The sequence below is a fragment of the Podarcis cretensis genome, assembly GCF_951804945.1.
Source record: "Podarcis cretensis genome assembly, chromosome: 4".
NCBI lineage: Eukaryota > Metazoa > Chordata > Lepidosauria > Squamata > Lacertidae > Podarcis > Podarcis cretensis.
This window is the reverse complement of record NC_137173.1, coordinates 24,287,445-24,304,380: the sequence shown is the minus strand read 5'-3', so window position 1 is coordinate 24,304,380 and position 16,936 is coordinate 24,287,445. Positions and strand designations below refer to the sequence as shown.

Here is a 16,936-nt window from a genome sequence, read left to right as displayed (position 1 = left end):
CTGTGGTTAAACCCTCCTTTGGCTCTTCATTCCACAAGACCGAAGTGAGATATTTCATCAAAGTGCATGCTGTGGAAGATGATGTATTGAAGACTGTCCAGCAACATACAAAAGGCCCTTGTGACCAAAGAAATCCCACCAGATACAAGGCAGGGTTTGAGAATCTGGCTCCTGCCTTATTACCTTATCTCAAGGGACACTCCCCAGAAGCAGGAGCAGACAGGGGAGCACATGTCTCTGTAGAATGTATCCAGGGTCATTTGTGCCTCCCAATCTAGCAGCATCTAGATCAGAGGTCTTCAACCAGTGGGTCACAGCGAAGCTGTTGCCACTACATTGAACTCTGGATAAGGCTGACCAAAACAAATGAGCACTCAGATAAGTGATTAAGACACTTCCCTTCTAGCTTTCTCAATCCCACTGCTTACACAGTGACTGCACTGGATGAATATTAGTTTCTGGGCCCAATTCAAAGTGCTGTTTTTGACTTACAATGCCAAACGGCTCAGCGTCACAATACCTCAAGGACTGCCTCTCCCCATATGAACCTACCTGGACTATGAGATCATCCACCGAGGTCCTTCTTTGTGTGCATCTTCCACAAGAGGTCCGGAGGGTAGCAACATGGGAATGGAGCTGTGGAGCAATAGTTTTGAAACTGTGCTCTAAATTTAGCATTGCATTGCAGGGGGTTGGACTAGATGACCCTCGGGGTCCCATACAACTAACAATTCTATGGAAGCAAAAGAAGTCAGGGCGTGTAGAACGCCTGCCACTGTTTATATGACTTGACATTCACAAGATGAATGGGAGAGGTTGGATAAAAGATATCTCTTGCTAAGAGATATAGCAAGAAGCAAAGTGTAATGAAAGGAAAAGTAACAAAAAAGCCAAATAACTAGACTAGACAAGTGTGTAGTGTTTATAATTAGAGATGGGTATAATATGCAGACTCATGTTGCAGCATATTGTAATCAGTTAGCTTGGCTTAAAGCTCTTTGTTTGAAACATATATAAAAACTTTATGCTGTGTTGGGGGCAGGGAGATCTCCAGTTCCTGAAGTGCCCACAGAGAAATAAAGAGTTGCCTTGATTCTCATATCATTGGTCTCACTTGTTATTTAATCCCCACCTGGGAATGAACTGCTTAGGGTGGACTCCCTTACCAGGACTTTTCTGTGGTGGCTCCCCAAGGAGGCTTGCCTGGCACCTTTGCTGCATATCTTTAAGTGCTGGTGAAGAACACCCCTCTTCTCCCAGGCCTCTGGCTAATTAAACAATCTATGGCAGGCATCCCCAAACTCAGCTCTCCAGATGTTTTGGGACTACAATTCCCATCATCCCTGACCACTGGTCCTGTTAGCTAGGGATGGTGGGAACTGTAGTCCCAAAACACCTAGAAGACTAAGTTTGGGGATGCCTGGTCTATGACCTTTTAAACTGGGGGGTTAGTATTATTAGTTTGTTACTATGTTATATATTTTTGTGCTTTTAGATCGTAAACTGCCCTGTGATCCTTGGATATTGGGCAGTATAGAAATGTACTGTTGACATCCGTCTGTCTCGAGAGATAATGGAGTATGCCTCCGAGGGTGAAGACTCATTCTTACCGATGTGGTCCGAAGGAAAGCAGAACAATAGGCTTGGCACCAGCTTGGCTGCTGGAATTGCCAGAAGGAGGCGTACAAGGTGCCATCCAACCGCCTTAGGGACTCCACTCTGGAATTTCGTAGGGTTTGCTGCTTAGATTTTTCTTCTCCCAAAGAAGCAGGGAAGGTTTAGGGTCAGAGTTTTCCCTCTCCTTGGATTCCCAGGTTGACGAGCCCCATCTGCCCCTCACTTCCCTCTACAACATGTGCAGAAACCGCCTTCTTGACCATGGGACCCACCATTGGTCTCATCCGCTCAATCCACCAGAGCCACTTGCAGGGGAAGTCCCTAACTCCCCGAGGGTTTTGAGACCTGGTTTAGCCACCCAGCCAAAGCCACTTTCCAGAGTGTGGCCGCTGTCACATGCTGACAGCTTCTAGGAGCCACAGGTGACAGCCGAGTGGCAGAGGGGGGACCAAAAAGTGGGCAAACTACCTCTGCAGGTGCCCCACACCAGAGGTCCCACACCCTTCCATAAACACGCCACAGAAATGCAATAACTAGCTCAATGAATAAATGCTATAAAATGAAATAAACCTACAGAAAAACTTAAAACGGCGGAATCCCTTCCCCTCACAGACACGAAACCTATCCCTCCCTTGCCTCCTGCTCCAGACGCAGCCCTGAACCCGTGGGCCTGCTCCTCTTTGGCGGGAGCCTCCGAGGCCTAGCGCTGCAGAGCGACGCCTCGCCCGCCCCGCGCCCTCAAGGGCCGCGCTTGAGCCGGCGGAGAGGCGTGGCTTGGCCGGGGCCCAGCCTCTCCCCCGGCGCTAACTTGGCGGGTTCAGCCAGGCCTTGCTCATCCGACGTGACAGCGGCGATGGCTGAGGGGGAGACCCTGGTCTCTCTCCCTCTCTCTGGGAGCCCCACGTTACCAAGCGCCATTAAACTTCCACACCGGACAGATTTCCCACCCTTTTTTTAAGCGTTCTTTTTTTAATTTTATCCTTATTATTATTATTATTATTGTCGTCGTTATTCTTCTTATTAAATTTTTTTTAGGGGGAGGGGGGAAGAGAGAGAATAAGAGGACTTCTGCCTTTCCCCCTTCTTCCCTCCCCTTCTGGCTCTTCTTCCTCTCTCTCCTCGAGCCAGGCTGCCCTTTGACTCCCATGTGCCGAGAAGGACTTTGGTGAGCTTGGCCCGCCGGCTGCGCTCAAGAGTTTGGGGTAAGCGCCGCGGGGCAGAGCGGGAGAAGGAGGGCGCGCGCGGGTGCGGGAGACCGGGGCGGGGAAGGGAAGGGAAGGGACCTGCTCCGCGCCGCAGCCTCCCCTGCAGCGAAGGCCGCTCCGAAGTACAGCCCGGCCTGGCCACCTCCTTGAGGTCTAGCAACGTGGACTTCTTCCCTCTGCTGCTGCAAATGGAAGGGGGGGAGTGCTGTCCCGCTTTGCGGGGCGCAAATCTGCACTCAGCCGCTTATAATAAGGGGCTCCGTTGCGAGCGTGGGGTGTGTGTGGCAGCTGTGGGAGCGCACGCTCTGCTGCTGGAAGCTCCTGCGCTGCGCCTGCTTTGGCGTTAGGAGATGCGCTCGGGTCGCCTCCAAGGCAGGCGCGGTTCAGCCTTCTCCTGTAGCTCATGGGGGTGGGTAAGGGGAGAGGATTTGATTTCTATCCTTTTCCTGTTTGATTGCTAAAAGCTGCTCTTCGTTTCTTTTTTGTTTTGTTTGCAAGCGCTTAAGTGCTTTAGGGGTGTGTGTGTGTGTGTGTGTGTGTGTGTGTTTTGCACTGACAGTCGCTTCTTTAACCACTAGATAAGACAAGTGCTTGCTTTGTTGTGTCTTATTTGATTAAGAAATCGTACATGACTAAATGAATACCCCACCGATAACATTGACATTTTTGTAACACTGCAGTCTCAGAAACAATTCCTATACTGTAGTTACAAGGCAGTGTGTGTGTGTTTATCTGTCACACACATATATTGGCAGGCGGCGGGTTGCATAGCAGTAGGGATGCTTTGGTCCAAAGTTGTGTAATTTGCTTCCCCTTGGTGTGATAATGACAACCTCGGGAATATCGAGTTTTTTTCCTGCTTTGCCTTGCTTAAAAGTATATACCGAACGAAACGCAACATGTGAGAAGAGTTTTCCAGGGTCATCAGTGATTCACCCCGTTGCCCTTCTTTGCCCCCCCCCTTCTTGTTTTTCTCGCTGTAGAAATTTGTAAGATTTCGAAGTGTAAGTTCCTCGAGGCAGGGAGCTGCGTATTGTCCTTCTATTGTTCTGTGCCTGGACACTACTACTAGTAGTAAATTAATTTATTGAATTTAAGGAAGGGGGGGGAGAGACAATGTACACCATAAATTTTAAATTCAAGTCTGGCATGGAATTCTGATTTTTAACTGCGACTTACCGTTTCCTTTAAAATGTGCACTTTTTATTTAGTGGACGTGCTGAATGCTCTTCAGGATGGCGTGCTGTTTATCAGTGCAAGGGCAGACGGTAAAACGTTTCCGTTACTTTAAGGTGTTGCCCGTAGTACTCGCGCCTAGGGCTCAATCCTGCTCAACATGAATTCGGAAATAAGTCAATAGAATTGTCCACCAGGAAATAAATCGCATGAATATATACGAAACAGGAATCTACCCTCTGCAGGATGAACTCAGATTAAGCCCTGCTAATTAATTTGCTTCGCTTATTTGCGACTAGTTGGCAGAGGATAAGATGCCACGGAAAGAGGTCAGAGATACCCGAGCAGACTCGAAGCCCAAACACGGTAGTGGATTCTTCGGATCGTGTGAAAGGTAGACCGGAGGATGAGGAGCGAGGCTTGTCCTGTTGCTCCGAGTTTGCAAGAAAAGGGCACCGTAGAGGTAAATAGTGGTTCAGAGTTTTTGCTGGTTCCCGGGCTTCGCTGCAATCCTGGACCCATTTACTTCGGGATAAGTATCACTGAACGCAGCAGGTCTTGCTTCTGAGCACACAAATATAGGATTGCGTGGACAGTTCAGCAGATCGGGCAGGGGAAATCGAGTTGCTTTGCACTTTTGTACACGGGTGTGAAATAGCAGGGAATATTCCGAGATCACACAGGACTAGTAGTTAATTTTCCTCCAGAATCCGATCGTCCGCCTGATCGCACCCCCCACCCCAAACCAGTTTTATGTGTCACCCCAAAATTATTGCTAAAATGCAGTGGGAAAGTCTATAATAGACCTTTTAACCACCGGGAGGCGTTTGAAGTATCGCTAGGAAACGAACTTGCAATTAGAATCGGCACATTTTTATTTTTTAAAAAAAATTAACAATTAGAATTTAGAAGCCTTGTTCACATGAGCCGAAGTTGCAAACCAAATGTGCACCCCATCGGCGCTCAGTGTAATGTAGGGAAACGTGAGAACGTCTTGGAACCGCGTGTCAGTGTTTGTGGGAACAGGAACCACGTTCTCAGGGGCACCCGAGAAATGCCAGGAATTCAGCTAGTCGTGAGGTCTCGGTTACTCGGGAGGTAAGTCCTTAATTCCTGGCGTGTCTTGCGGGACAATCCTCCGCACATTTTACTAAGTGAAAAAGCCCCAGTAAAAAAATCTGCCGGGCTTATTTCAGAGTATGCAAAAGTTGAGGTTATTAGGCTGGTGTCATGAGCTCCGTTGGATGCAGCGCATCTTCCCTCTAACGAAACAATCAGAGCACCGCGAGATGCTGATGCCAAGGTGCAAAATCATTGCGTGCGATCCTAAACGCATCTACCTGGCAGCAAGTTCCACGGAAGCGGTGGCCGTTCTTGCAAAGGAGCCTGTTCGGGATTGTCTCCTCGAACTCACACTCCAGCCCCTTGACTCCGTGGGACTTACTCTGAAGTACTGTAAACATGCGTGGATCCGCCTGCGCGGGACTTGAGCGTTTCCTTTCCCAGCATAAGTTAAATTGCCGGCTCCTTTAAGGCTCCCTCGCCCACTTTCCCCGGTGTCATGAATACTGCTTGGTGCGGAATATTCGTGAAATCCGATTTTCTAATTCCGGATTAAGATAGGACGAGTTTGTGTATTTTTAAGGCGTTGGTTGGAGGGAGCCAGGGAATCGATGTTTTCAATCACTTGACGCTAAATACAACAAAATGAATTAATAGCGTTTTGATTCTTAACAATTTGGCTCTTAAGCAACCCGAGCCCACCGCCCACTATAAGATGATTTGGTTAGGCGGAGTCAGTGAAATCGAATCGGTTTAGATTGGTTTACATTTCACTTCGGTAGGACTTCAGAGGAGGCTGCCCCTGTGAGTTTGAACCACAATCTAAATATATTTAAATATTTCGGACCTCGGGACAGACACGCGTCTTTCTCCTCCCGAAGCTAAGCCCCTGAAAGTGTTGGTGGCAGTTCTCACCAGGAGCTCTTGAGAACAAACATGCTGAATTCTAGAAATGTGTGGGTCATCCACCATCACTAACTTCATAGAGACTCTTACAAGAAGATGCACACGGAGGAGGTCTAATTAGCCACTGGTGTCCGGTTGTCTTTCCCCCATAAGCTCTTGAGATTTCCATTGCACCAGAACTGGAGAACCTGTGGTCCTTCAGATATAGATGGACTACAAATCCCATTACCCCTGGCCACCATGCTGGCTTGGGCGAGGAAGTCCAAAAGCATCTGCAGAGTCACATATTTCCCCCATCTCTATATAGAATTCGTTTTGAATTGAAGCCAGTCTCTACCAAAAGAACCACTTTGTTCCTTCCTTCCTTCCGAGGAGGAATCCGTTAGATTTGCTGGAGGGGATCTGAGAGAGGATGCTGAAGAACATTTAGATTGCGCCTGTTCTGATCCTGCTTTCTGGACGTTATAGAGAGGGAATAATGACTGAACAAGTGTCATGGAACCGATACAGATTGTGCCACTGGCATGAATGCTGCAATCCTAACCCCATTTACCTGGGAGTAAGCCCCACCAGAATTCAATAGGACTTACTTCTAAGTAGACATGTTTAGGATTGTGCTGTTAAACATTAGTATGAGGCATACTTTCAAGCTCATTTCACAGCTTTTAATGTATTTGGAGAGAAACCCTGATTTGACTAAATGCTATTAAACGTTTAAAAGAATAATATATACATATTTGTAGATTTCTTCAAAAGAAAGTACTGTCATTTGATGCATGTAAAATTAATAAAGCTTTGATTGTCTAATTGATTCCTAAAGTGAAGCTTTAATTGCAGGGGGTTTTTTAAGTTCCCCAATTAAATATTAGGGATTATAATAAGCAAAGATGAAGTACTCCTGGAGCGCAGTTTGTTCTGAGCCAGCTTCCTCTTCTCTATGACAAATGCTATGATAAAGAAACTCAAGAATGGCTTTTCTTTCCCGTTTATGTATTTTGAATGAGATTGATATGATTTCTCTTCTAACAATAATAAATAGTTGAAGCAGTGTTCTGCTGAAATCAATACAAATACACCTTTCAAACCAGGATTGCCTGCAGAACTGATGGGCCTGGAACTTTGTTTATGTTTAATTATTATTATTTTTGCCTCTGATACACTTTATAGTGAGGAATATTTTAAAATCCCCTATTTCCAGAGTCATGAAAAAAGAAAATATTTAAAACATCCCTCTTAAAAACATTCTCGTTTAGGCAAGCTTATCCAGATGCTTAGAAATCCTGATGTGCATTTCAATATGTTTTAGCATTTTAACTCTTTGTATGTTTCAAAGTCTTGTATTTTTAAAAAATATTATTTTATCTTTTTGTAAAATGCTTTGAGGATTTATTTATTTTTTACAATCAGACGGTGTATAAATTTTATGAAATAGATAAATTAACAACAAGTGGTAGCTTTTGCTTATCAATTTATGAGCTTTCTTGTAGCTATTCCTCTCAGGATCCTCAACCCTCAATGGCATTCTGCAATACATAAATGTATTTCTATTTAATCAGTTGACAATTCAAGCTGCTCTGACTACTGTCAAGAGTCAGCTACAATACAACCCCTCCAGGTGTGATGTCCACATAGGCTTTCCCCTGTTTAAACCTGACCATTTTGTGATTATGGTTCAGCTGAAACAGAAGCAGAGGAGTGCCAGCAATTCACCAATGTTTTGGATCACACTGGAGGGCACCAGGTTGACAAGTCTGGAAGTTAGGCTTGGATGTTTTGCGCACTAACACCTTCCCACAAGGAAAGCATTTCGGCTAGCTGCAGTCAGAACAGGAGATCCGAGCAGTTAGCAGGCGATCCCCGTGTACTGATTCCACATGTGTGTGTTTTTACAGTGTGTGTGTGTGTGTGTGCGCGCGCGCGCACACATACACACACACACACACACACACACACACACACACTATTGGAGTAGGAAGACAAAGCTCAAATCCTTGCTCACTCAGAGAACTCATTTGCGCACCACAGCTATCTCTCAGTTCAGCTTAGTTCACAAGACTGTGGAAAAGATAATTGGCTAACATTGTGGACCCTGCTCTGTGCTCAGTGAAGGAAGGATAAGGTTCAAATGTGATAGATAGATAAATATACATTTTAAAAAGCTGAAGCTAGTCAGCGGTTTCCTAGCATATAGAATAAGAAAGAAATGTGAGTGGGCTCATCGTATCTATGTGTAGGTTTTGTGCCATTATTTATATGCTGTTGTGTGAGCAGCTTAAGCAAAAGTGGGTCCTCCATTGTCCCTTTGCTGCTGCAGGTTCTTGCCAACCTACAATGGCAGCTCCCATCAGCTCTGACCAGCACTGGGTCCCCCAGCACTCGGGACTGACTTTGGGGGGCAACAGGGAAGCAGGAATGTCTACTGCTGGAAATTGGAACTGAAAGCAAATGAAGTGTTTTCCATGTCAAGAGAAGAGCAGCCTTTATATCTGAGACATTTGTGATATAACTCATGCACAGAGGGAATGAAGTGGGCATCATCTAAAGATTTACAGACATATTGTGCTGATCACCATTTTTGCTGCAATAGTAATCCTGTATACTGATAATGAGCTCATTTAGCTCATGCAGCCAAAACCACACAAGAGGATTGGAGGAACACGAAAGTTTGCAGAACTACAAAACAACAACAACCCACTACCCAACTTAAAAGAAATCTGCAGTGAGGGAAGGGAACCCCCCCCCCAAAAAAAAAACCCCAGCTAAATAAAGATGCAACACTTTCAGTGCCAATGGAAAGCTGGCTGACTGTTGGTGTGGGAAACAGAAATATAGGGCTGGTGGAATTGAGTATTCTGGAAAGGGGCATACAGCTGGTTGGCTGGAACATTGAAAACTCTATACCAGAGGTTTTCAACCTTTTTGAGTTCACAGCCCCCTTGGCCAACTACATTCTTTCTGTGGCACCCCTGTGGGGCTCAGGAGCCCAGTTATGTCACCCCTTGCCTGCAGAGCTGGCAGCCCCTCACCCCTTTTCGAACACCCTCCCTTGTGAAGTGTTCACTCAGCCTCCTCTTCCCTCTCCTTGAGAGTCCTCTGGGCAGCCGCTGCTGCCACCCCTGGTCTCAGAGCTGCCCCCCCTGCCCCAAATAGAGGTGCCTCCTCACACTGCCCCTGGGACTTGTCTGTCCATTCCCAACAGCAAGGGCTGGTGGACTGGCTGGCTAGGCTCCCTTGCCTGCTTGCTTGCTTACTCCGAGGCTGCCTCAGCTCCTGGCAGCCAGCACCCCCTGGCCAGCCCCAGAGGCAGCATTCGCCTGGGGAGCTTGTAGCCAGGGCTGCTGCAACAAACAGCTGTGCAAGTCTTTGGGAGGCAGAGATGCAAGAGGGCATCAGAGGAGGGAGGGAAGGAAAGAGGGACAGAAGGCAGTGTTGCCCACAGCATCCCTGACCACCATTCAAGGCACCCCAGGGTGCCACGGCACACTGGTTGAAAACCACTGCTCTACACAGCAACCTTTTATTGCCGGCCCTTCTTGAAACAAATTGTTGAATTGAGTACAGAATCTACTGTTAGCAAAACACCATTCTGAGTATAGCCAACAATTAGCTCATGCGTTCCAGGGCCTAATCGGGAGGCCTGAAGGGCTCATGTGCAAGTTCAAAAATGCAATTCTGTGAAGAGCTCCAGCCTTAGTTCCCAAAAGACTTCCATCTAGACATACTGCTGACCACATGGTAAAAATGTTTCTGGAATGTACTACTGACGACGCGTGGGGGGGGGGGGGAGATGCACTCAAGTTAAAATACTTTGATACTGAGAATTGTGCTGTTAAGATCACTCTGATAAAATGTGTCTGTCTGGGCACTCCAGGCCCATATTAGTTACTGTGTACAATGTGACACTAGATGGCGAAGGTGAGCTAATTGCAAATTCAATATATATATTTAAACGTGTGTGTTTTTTGCAAAGCATTTTTACAGAGTTATTTTTATATGTGAAGGTTCGGCTGTAGTGATTTCCAACTACCACCCACCTCCTGAGCTACTATGAGTGATAATTTGCCCTTCGTTATATGTTTACCTATTTTCTGTGCTATGGTCCCTTTGTAATTGAAAGTTACAAATCATGAATTTATTGTTTTTCAACCTAATATCCTAGATTATATGTTTTTTCACCACTCTTACTGATGATAATAATGCATTATTGTGAAAAGACTGCCTTGCACAGAAATGCCTGAGCATGGTTTGAGGGGGAATTGCTTACCAGTTTATCAGGGATTTTTTTTTAATATTTTTGGTAATAATGCTGCCATAATGTTCTTATTGTAGGTTAGAGAGCTGAAACAATGGGTGACTGGAACTTTCTGGGGAGACTATTAGAGAATGCGCAAGAGCACTCCACAGTTATTGGCAAAGTTTGGCTGACGGTACTGTTTATCTTCAGGATTTTGGTGCTGGGGGCGGCTGCTGAGGAGGTCTGGGGAGATGAACAATCAGATTTTACATGCAACACCCAGCAACCTGGTTGTGAGAACGTCTGCTATGACGAAGCCTTCCCCATCTCCCACATCCGCTTCTGGGTGCTGCAGATCATCTTTGTCTCCACCCCGACCCTCATCTACCTGGGTCACGTGCTCCACATTGTGCGCATGGAGGAAAAGAAAAAAGAGAAGGAAGAAGAGATTAGGAAAACCGGAAACGGCAGGGAAGCAAGCCGCCTCCTGCAAGGATCAAAAGCTGAAGTTGGCAGCGGTGGCGAGAACAGCAGCGGCAGCAACGACAAGCAGCCGCCAAAGCAGAAAGAGGAGAAACTACCTGTCCGCGATGAGCATGGCAGGATTCGCATGGCAGGTGCCCTGTTGCGCACCTACGTTTTCAACATTATCTTCAAAACTCTCTTTGAAATAGCCTTTATCTTGGGCCAGTACTTCCTTTACGGTTTTGAGTTGAAGCCACTCTACCGTTGCGGCCGCTGGCCCTGCCCGAACATTGTAGATTGCTTCATTTCGCGGCCCACGGAGAAGACCATCTTCATCATCTTCATGCTGGCGGTGGCCTGCCTCTCTCTGCTACTCAACATGTTTGAGATGTACCACTTGGGATGGAAAAAATTCAAGCAGGGCATGACCAGTAGACGCAGCCATGCAGCACCCACCTTCACCCCCATCACACCAGCCTCAGAAGTGGAGGACTCCAAACCTGCCTCCCACGCAGCCTTGCCGGTACCTGCAGCACCACCAACCGTGACCTCCATCACCATGCCTGAAACTCGTACCATCACCCCGCTGGTTTATCAGCAAGCTGGGTTGCCACACTATGCGGACGTTACCTCCAGGCCCCAGCCGGCCTCTGTTGCAACCTCTCTGACTGGCTACCCAGGGGGTCCTTTGGCCGGCGAGGACAGGCACAAAGCCCTCAGGTACACGGCAGTCTCCACCCCAGTCGCAACCACGTCGTCTATCCCTTCACCTTCGCCCGTCAACAACTCCTACTTCAGTAGCCAAGCACTGGCTGATGAGCACAACTGGGCCAATTTGGCCGTCGAGCAGCAGAGGAAACTCGCAGGCTCCAGCTCAGCTGCCTCCTCCACCCCCAGTAGCCTCCAACAACCTCACCCGGAGCAAGGGGAGCCCAGAGAGCACCCGCCACCTCCACCTTCTCTGTCGCCTGTGGCTGCCGCCAACAGCAGCAGCCTGAGTACCAGCCTGAGTGGGGGAAGTGGCAGCAAGTGGGATGGAGAGGGTGAAGAGGAAGGGTCCTCGATGTCGGCTGCCTGCACCTTGGTGGAGATGCACGACCCACCGCTGCTCATAGACACGCGTCGCTTGAGCAGGGCTAGTAAATCCAGCAGCAGCAGAGCCAGGTCTGATGACTTGACCGTGTAACTGGATCCCCTACGCTGGGAGGAATAAGAAGACGAAGGTAGCAAAGTGTAAAGGGGAACTATTCTGGGGGTAGGGAGGCTTAACCCCAGGACAAGGGGATAGGGGAGGCCAAGATCCCAAACTTTGAAGCTTGCAGTTCTTGCACTCTGTGGGTTGTAGTGGTGGTGAGGGCGGGGGCGGGACAAACACCAATGTTTTGTAATAGGTTGGGGGTGGCGAAAGCGCAGCCCACTGGTCAAGGGACCAATAGCAGCCAGATCACGTGAGAGGAAAAGAGGCCTTCGTAGATTATAGGTGCTAGCAGCAAATGAGGACATCATGTTGTAATCACATATCCCAACAAGCAGTGCTTAGTCCTTGTCATCATCTGTCATCTCATTCTGCCCCTCATCACAGTTCCAGTTCCTTTCAGAGGCTCACATTTAGTTCTAGTAAGCAGAGGGTTTCTTCTTCCCGTTCACCTCACTTCCATAAACCTGAAGCTCACCAAAGCCAGTCCAAGCCATTTTGCTGCCTGAAGCAAAGGACAAGATGGTGCCCATTTCCCACTCTACATACAGAAGTTGACTAGACTAGCAGTTGAATCTTACTAAAATGGTGCCAATGGGATAACATCCTCCCCAACATCTTAGGGCAGCAAACTAGTTTAAGGGATGCAGGAAAGACTGTGTGGCACACACATTTCTAACCTCCAATAGAAGGCCCTGCTGCTCCTCAGCATCAGCCACCTGAGGCTGTTGCCTCACTCTGCCTAATGATAGGGTCAGCCCTGAAGGTAACTGCATATCATATTTCCCCTTCATGGTCAAAGAGCCGCAATTAAAACAAAAGCAGGTTTAGGTGTCTTCAGTTAATTTAAGGCAGCTTTCTGCTCTTCACAAATTGTCAGTTTCTAATGGGTCTGTACTGACCCCCTGCTGTAGACTGAAGTGTTCATTTTTTTTCATTTATTTCTTTTCTTTTCTTTTTGGCTCTTAATCTGTGAGGAAGTGTCAAGCTTGAAATTCTACACAAGTGTTTCCAAACCATGAAGACACATTTTAAATCTATGTATTTTTAAACCTTTGGTTGCCTTTCTTGAAATTACTTCTGAAACTATAAATGCAAGAACAAGAACGTAAAGCACACACATCTTAAGATATGGCACACTTTGGCTTTTAACCCAGAAAAGCAAAGAAACCGTTCCAGTATTTTATGCTTATTGTGAACAAAATTATAGGATGAACTAGGACTGTGCATTTTAGGTGGCTAATTATTTTTTAACTAGCTGGGGGAAATAGTGAGGGCACAGCTGAGCTAAAAAAGAGGCATTAACACTTGATTTTAGTGGAGTGAGTAAAATAAGCAGCAGATTACAATCTCAACCTAAAAAGAGATTTTTTTTGGGGGGGGGTCTGCTGTTGTAAAATGTATTTGGCAGAAGTAATAAACAGTGAAATTGAAAGACTATAACTACAGTGCACACCTGAAGATTTTAAAAATAACCTATGTATTTCAAATTAATGTGGCAGTGCACTTAGCTCTTTAGTTTTATCTTTATTGTGTCTTTGTATTGACTCTGGTCATCTTCACAAATGGGAATTGGCTTCTGTTTGATTTCCAGCATAAAAAAAATGTCCAAAATGAAAAATTAGGCCCCGTACCACAGAAAGTTGTGCTTGAGTAGCTTTGAAATCCATTGGTCTTGTTATTTGCAACTAGCCTCATCGATCTCAACAGGACCTAAGCGCAACTGACTTTTTCTGGATCATAGCCTAATGTACAGTGTAAAACTGCTTTATCTGGTATTTCTTATGCACATGTTTGCTTTTCTCATATATTTAAATCACGTTCAACCACTTTACTGTCTAGAAATGTTGATGTCTATTTGACTAAGCGGCAACTTGTCTTCCACTATCTGAATCTATTTATTCCAGACTAAAGATGTCCTTTTTTGAAGACATAAAGTGAAGTGCACTGTGCTATCAATTAACAGTGCAATGTGGCACATGCATGCTCAGAAGTAAGTCTCACTGAGTTCAACGAGGCTTATTTCCAAGTAAGCCAATATACGATTGCAACCTAAATCAGAGGAAGATTTAAAGACATTGGGTTGTATCCAACAGTGTGTGTGTGGGGGGGGGGGGTTTCCAATCATGTGGGATTTCCCCTTCCACTCCTTTCTCTGCCTGTCCCCAAAACTGCTCTGGAGGGGCTGCAGGGGAGAGGAGGGGGATAATCTTTTGCAGACCTGGAAATCTGCTGTGCAGGTGGAATGGCAGCATTGGATACAGCCCGGAATGTCTGGATCAGACCAAAAGTTTATCTAGTCTAGCATGCTGCTTCCCAAAGCAACCAATCAGATGCTCACTCCTGGTTGGTCCACCATCAAATTGCGTTCCCTGATGCCTCTGAATCTGGATGTACCCCTATAGCCATCATGATTAATAGCCATTGATAGGTCCATTCTGCGTGGATTTGTCTAATCCCCTTTTAAAGGCATCTAAGCAGTGCCTTAATATATCATGATAGATGACATTCTGCTCCCCGGGTTGCATATGCAGTGTTGCTGACGCCAGCATTAAGTCAACAGGCTTGTCTAAGCAGAAATGAGAACAGAATTGTACTCAGTTTGCTTCTTCTTTTCTTTTTATACTCTATTGTCTGAAATGTAACACAAAACGAATTGCCAAGGTAGCACCATATATCTTATTTCAATAAATAAATGAAAAGGGGGAAAGATAGTTGCTTCAATGTTCTTTGTACACACTGTACGCATGTATCTCAAGGAATAGAGTGATTTTTCCAAAGTTAGTCTGGTTTTCTATTTAATGAGTGCTGTTCTTGATCTAGGAAGGAACAGCTTGGAATGGAATTTGACTCACAATTTCCTAGGCTCCCTGATAATTCTCTGTGCTGCCCACATTCCAAGCAATGTTAAAGGTATCTGCAAAATAATAATAATAATAATAATAATAATAATAATAAAAAGAAAAAGAAAACTTATTATAGCATCATTTATTTATTGCTTTGGCCACATGGGCCAAGCCTTACTTAAAAGATTGCTTTGTATGCTAAGCTTTTTAATATACTATGTCCTATGCATTCCAACTCAAAAGTAAGACCCACTGAGTTCAATATGACTTTCTCCCAGGGGAGTGTTGTAGGACTGAAAACTAGGCCTTGTTCTAAATTCACTAAAATAAATTCCATCTCTCTTGGAAGGATATAGAGAAATGCTTTGGCATCAGATACCAATATTTATTACTTTTTACTGAGATAACATCTACATAGGCCATAGAGTATTAGCACAAGTAAGAACCAAAAGCAGAATAGGAGCAAGGGTTCAGTTCATGAATACCAAGAAAACACCTCAACCAACTTAGAAAGCAATTAGTTCAAGAAACATCTGCTGGGAAAAACAACATATCCTGCTGTAAATATGTTCATTTACCTTGTTGTTGTTTTTTGGTCATTAAAACAAAACAGAGAGTATGGTGACAATTAACTCTTGTTAATATTGGAAGAGGTTTCTCAAAGTAGTATGTTTATAAGGGTGTTTTCACATGTGACTTTTAAGAAGCTGAGTGTTCCAATTAATCAAATGAAAAAGTAACATTCATATGCTCATATGTGGTTTTGAAACTGTCTCTCTATAGCTTTTTAAATCCCATTGACAAGTACAGCATTCATAAGCAGCATACCGGAGGCACAGGCCACAATCCTGCACAGATTTTGCTTTCCTTAAACTGTATCTACTTCAATGGAACTTAAATTATTTTATATATAATTGCTGGAACAGGGCTTGGGAAACCTCTGTCGCTCCAGATGTTTTTGGACTCCCCCAGCCAATAGGGCCAGTAACCGGGAATGGTGGTTGTTGGAGTCAAACAACATCTGCAGAGCCACAGGTTCCCTAGCCCTGGTCTAAAAATTGTGTTACTCCGCTACCGAGCTTTGTAGACCTTCCTGCAGGTAATTTCCACTGGATGCAAACCAACATACTCAGGCATAGAGTGAAGCTGTAAGACTTAAAAATATCCTATTACTGGAAGTATATGCAATGTATATTTGCCACTGCCAAATTTCTCACACCCTGCTCCCCTGTCAAAGAAATATAGGAAATCCCCTGCTCCCTATTCGCCCTTGCGAGTTATGCTAATAAACATCATTGGTACTCCATGTATTGGTGGGATTTCCCCATTGGGACATTTCTCCCAGGTGATCAAGCATGGGAAAAGCAATGTAATAATATGTAGAAGGGTTTGAGTTTGTTTGTTTTAGTTCACCAACAGCAGCAGAATGGTTAAGAATTACTATGGACAGTGGGAATATCTCCCTCCAAGGGAGCCTTTAATCAGCACACAGCCCTCCTCCTACCCAATTTTGTAGTGGAGAGACAAAAAAAGTTGTGCCTGCTTTGATCAGAAGCCAAGGGAGTCCTTAGATCGGCACCAGGCTACCCACAAAGTTAATGAAGCTACACATGGAAAGAAAAAAAGATACAGCACATTTTAACATCTTGTAAGACACAAGTTAATTCAGGTCACTGAAATATCTTGTAACATGTTTTGGTAAAACTATAAAGAGGAAAGGGAGCTTTGGAGCATATTAGCCAAAAAAATTGGTCAGTAACAGATAGATGATAGATAGATATAGAAACAGTATTTTAGGACCTTTTTCAGTTTGATCTCTTTTTGCTTATTAGTGTGCTGATTATGTTATTGACTTTTAAATCCTGGTGGGTATTTAAATATACGTATTTTTAGGTACTCTGGATTCTCTTCCTTGTGAAATGTGTGCTCTGTTCATCATTCTGTTTCCTGAAGTTTACATTAAATTATTGCCCCTTCACACAGTGGGTTTCCCTGCCCTAAACAGAAGAGTCATGTACAAAAACTGTATCTCACATGTGTTTGTTTCACAGCAGGAAGCTGCCCCTCCAGTCATGTGTATTCATAAAGAGTGTTTTTTTCCAAACATGTACATCATTACATATGTTTTCCCACATACAGAGGTGTTGGGGATGGTAACTGTCTTGAGAGAAACTTCATTGCCCTAAGCAGCGAGAGATTTGTGCAAGGAAATTCTTTTCAGTGTGTTGTT

At 45.2% G+C, this 16,936-nt stretch overlaps 1 protein-coding gene across 2 annotated transcripts; it reads left to right on the top strand.

Annotated features, from left to right (window-relative positions):
- Positions 1–2,408: 2,408 nt before the first annotated feature.
- On the top strand, positions 2,409–14,685 carry GJA3 (gap junction protein alpha 3). Of its 2 annotated transcripts, none has more exons than XM_079973165.1 (2): positions 2,409–2,819; positions 10,296–14,685. In XM_079973165.1, exon 2 carries the CDS (start codon positions 10,313–10,315, stop codon positions 11,849–11,851), a length of 1,539 nt encoding a protein of 512 aa, XP_079829291.1. In that variant the 5' UTR covers positions 2,409–2,819; positions 10,296–10,312; the 3' UTR covers positions 11,852–14,685. The 2 variants fall into 2 exon arrangements, with proteins under 2 accessions (XP_079829291.1, XP_079829292.1); XM_079973166.1 differs by lacking the exon at positions 2,409–2,819 and adding an exon at positions 9,569–9,701.
- Positions 14,686–16,936: the final 2,251 nt, after the last annotated feature.